The sequence below is a fragment of the Cucurbita pepo genome, unplaced genomic scaffold (genome assembly GCF_002806865.2).
Source record: "Cucurbita pepo subsp. pepo cultivar mu-cu-16 unplaced genomic scaffold, ASM280686v2 Cp4.1_scaffold002450, whole genome shotgun sequence".
Lineage (NCBI taxonomy): Eukaryota > Viridiplantae > Streptophyta > Magnoliopsida > Cucurbitales > Cucurbitaceae > Cucurbita > Cucurbita pepo.
In genome coordinates, this window is record NW_019648504.1 from 1 (window position 1) to 2,933 (window position 2,933).

The 2,933-nt window shown below is 29.0% G+C and overlaps 1 protein-coding gene across 1 annotated transcript; it reads right to left on the reverse strand.

The window, feature by feature from the left end:
- Nucleotides 1–585: 585 nt before the first annotated feature.
- LOC111786691 (transcription factor bHLH27-like) lies at nucleotides 586–1,107 on the reverse strand. Its single transcript, XM_023666921.1, has 2 exons — nucleotides 940–1,107; nucleotides 586–846 (listed from the first exon to the last, which is right to left on the reverse strand). Exons 1-2 carry the CDS (start codon nucleotides 1,011–1,013, stop codon nucleotides 633–635), a joined length of 288 nt encoding a protein of 95 aa, XP_023522689.1. The 5' UTR covers nucleotides 1,014–1,107; the 3' UTR covers nucleotides 586–632.
- Nucleotides 1,108–2,933: the final 1,826 nt, after the last annotated feature.

Genomic DNA, 2,933 nt, shown 5'->3' on the forward strand with positions numbered 1-2,933 from the left:
AAAAAAAAAAGCATGCGTGTAGCTTTGAACTTACCTTGGCTCAATGATTGTTTGAATAACTTTGTCGTGGAGTCTATAATGTATAATATTTTAATATTTTTTTCTTTAATTATTTGGACAAAGAAATAATAATTAAAACCTTTTTATAACAATGATTTAAATCATTTTTTCTTTTGATGAGATGCGATTGTTACTTAAATCTGATTAATAAAACAACTAATTTGGAGACAAAATTGAGAAAATAACAAAATTTCAATATATATATATGTCATAATAAATTTTGAATTTAAATACATTAATTTGTTATTTGTTATATTATCATTATTTTAAGCAGTGTGAAAATTATTAGATTTTTATTACGAATTAATTCTACATATTCAAATTTTCATATTATTATTATTATTATACGATCTTAATGATTATGTGCTCTTTCAACAACTCACACAATCTTTCCAATATAATATCATATAATATAATATTAGATTTAAAATCTCGTGTTGATTTTAATAAAGTTAAATATATATAGAAAGCATTATTTTATTTTATTAAAATCCTCAGCGAAATTATTTCAGTATACGCAGATCCCAATAGATATATTATTTTTATAATTTATACAATTTAAATTACTTTCTTCAGTAAATAATAATAATAATAATAATAATAATAATAATTTGACTTACTTTGGTGATATTAGGGACCACAGCTCTGAGAGCCAGAAGCCTATCGTTCAGCTTCTTCCTCCGATTCCTCTCCGACAAGATGTTCTTCGACGCCTCTAACGACGACGGCGTTCCGTCCGGCGAGCTTGAATCGTAAGAACCGTAAAACGCTTCGTCCACTCCCCAACTGAAATTCCCATTTCGTTACGAACATAATTCGCAGAGATTTATAAAAATAAAAAAAAAATAAAAATAAAAATAAAACAGAGTATATCAAAACCTGTCGAACTCCTCCGTCTGCAGAAACATGTTCGTTTCCCAGTAGTACTGATACTCGTCGAGAATGTTCTCCATCGGCGGCGAATTTGGCGGATGGCCGGAGAAGACGGCGGCGATGGAGATTCTGATTGGAGAGGAATTGAGTTGGGTGGGAGAAGTGGGAGAATTTGGGAGGGTTTTATAGGGAAGAAAATTAATTAATTTTCTTTTAATTTTTTTATTAACCCACGTGGGTTGTGGGTTGTGGGTTGTGGCAGCTAGATGCTTCCCGGAAAGACCGAACCGTCTTAAAGTTCAAGACGGTTTTTTTAGTGTTCCGACCGTGTGAACCGGATTCTATTCTGGGTCAACGAGCAATTGCCAGACGGTCATGCCTCTCTCTTCCATAAATGCAATAAATTTAAAATCATTTCTTTAAATTATTTTTTTTTTCTTGTCTTATTCTCTCGCATTTCCTTTTTGGGTAATTTTCTTTTTAATTCATGTGACAGAATATATAATAATAATTAAAAAACTAACTCGGTCATAATTTTAAACAATATGATTTATTTAATTTAATTTAATTTAACCTATTTCACTAATATATATATATATTAGATATTTTAATAATTCAAATCATTAATTTCTAATTTTTTTAAAAAAAAACTTCAAAATTATATATATGGTAACTAGGAATTCAGTGAAGGGTATTTACGTCTTTTCGTGCCCTTGTCTTGTCTTCTTCTCGTTTGTGGTTGGTTGGCTGTGCCACGACACGAGATAAACGTTCTCGACTTCTAGTGGTTAATTTCTTTATGAGTTTCTTTTTAAAAATATATTATTCTTTTTATTAATTATTTTTTTGACAAGAAAAAGAAAAATGGACGGTCTACAATAATTGGGATTATCAATTTTTTTTTTATTTAATTATTTTTTTAAGTACCATGCATCCGTTACTATTAGCTCATCAATTTTGGACAAAACAGGTAAGAATGAGTTGTTTTCCCCCCCTTTTTTTTTTTTTTTTAAATTATATATTTTCTCGGTTTGAACTGAGTTGAAATTTTAAAAAATAAAAAATACAATTCTTTTTGCGTATTAATTTTTATTTTTGTCAAGTCAACTCGACCAATCTTAAAATAGTTAATCTATATAAGATTTTTTTTTTCAACTCAACCAACAACACTCCTAAACTAAGCGTAGTCAACGAAGTTGATATATATTCAAAAGAGTAGTAGATACTAGTAGTTATAATCTCGGCTATTATTAATTTATATATTTATTAAAATTAAAAAGAGTTTATAATATTAAAAAAATAAACTTGACTAAATTTATAATTTCTAAAAGATTTAATAAAAACGTGAAAAAAAAAATTACAAAAATATATTTTATTTATTTAAGCTAGATTTGCAACTTTGGGAGAGTGGACCCAAAAAATAGAGGAGTCCAAAATGCACAATGATTTTTCACCCAAAAGACAAAAAATACTTTATCCTTAAAAAAGTTGAATAATCATTGGGATGGAACATTTCGCCCCCTCCAAGTTTTTAATATAATATTAACCTTTGCTTTAAATAATTTAATTTCGTATCTTTTATTTTATTTAGACGGTCCTGACTTGATTTGATTTGTCACAAAATTTTACACTCTTTGATGCTTAAGTTAGTGTTGAGTACAAAATGGTGTCAAGCTCTATAGGTGAGTAAAACATATTTTTGTGAGAAATTGTAGATTTGATGTTGATCATGTCTTTGAAGTGTGGATGGATTTGCTCGTTAAAGGTTTTGGGTCAAGTTATAAGCGACCTCGACATTACCCACTATTCACCTTGGCACGTTGAGGTCATACTTTGACACGTGTATCTTAATAAAGTTGTCTCACGTGGGAAGTCTTTTATTTTAACTCGTTTGTAACACTAACCCCACTTTGAAGCAACATGGTCGTACTTGAACCATAGTGTGTAAGTAACCAATACGAGCAACTATTTTAAAGGACTATATTTACAATAACCCAACT

Coding starts and splice junctions, on each gene's coding strand:
- LOC111786691 (XM_023666921.1), bottom strand. CDS start 1,013: ATGGAGAACATTCTCGACGAGTATCAGTACTACTGGGAAACGAACATG. Junction 847..939: donor CAGACGGAGGAGTTCGACAG/GTTTTGATATAC, acceptor TGGGAATTTCAG/TTGGGGAGTGGACGAAGCGT.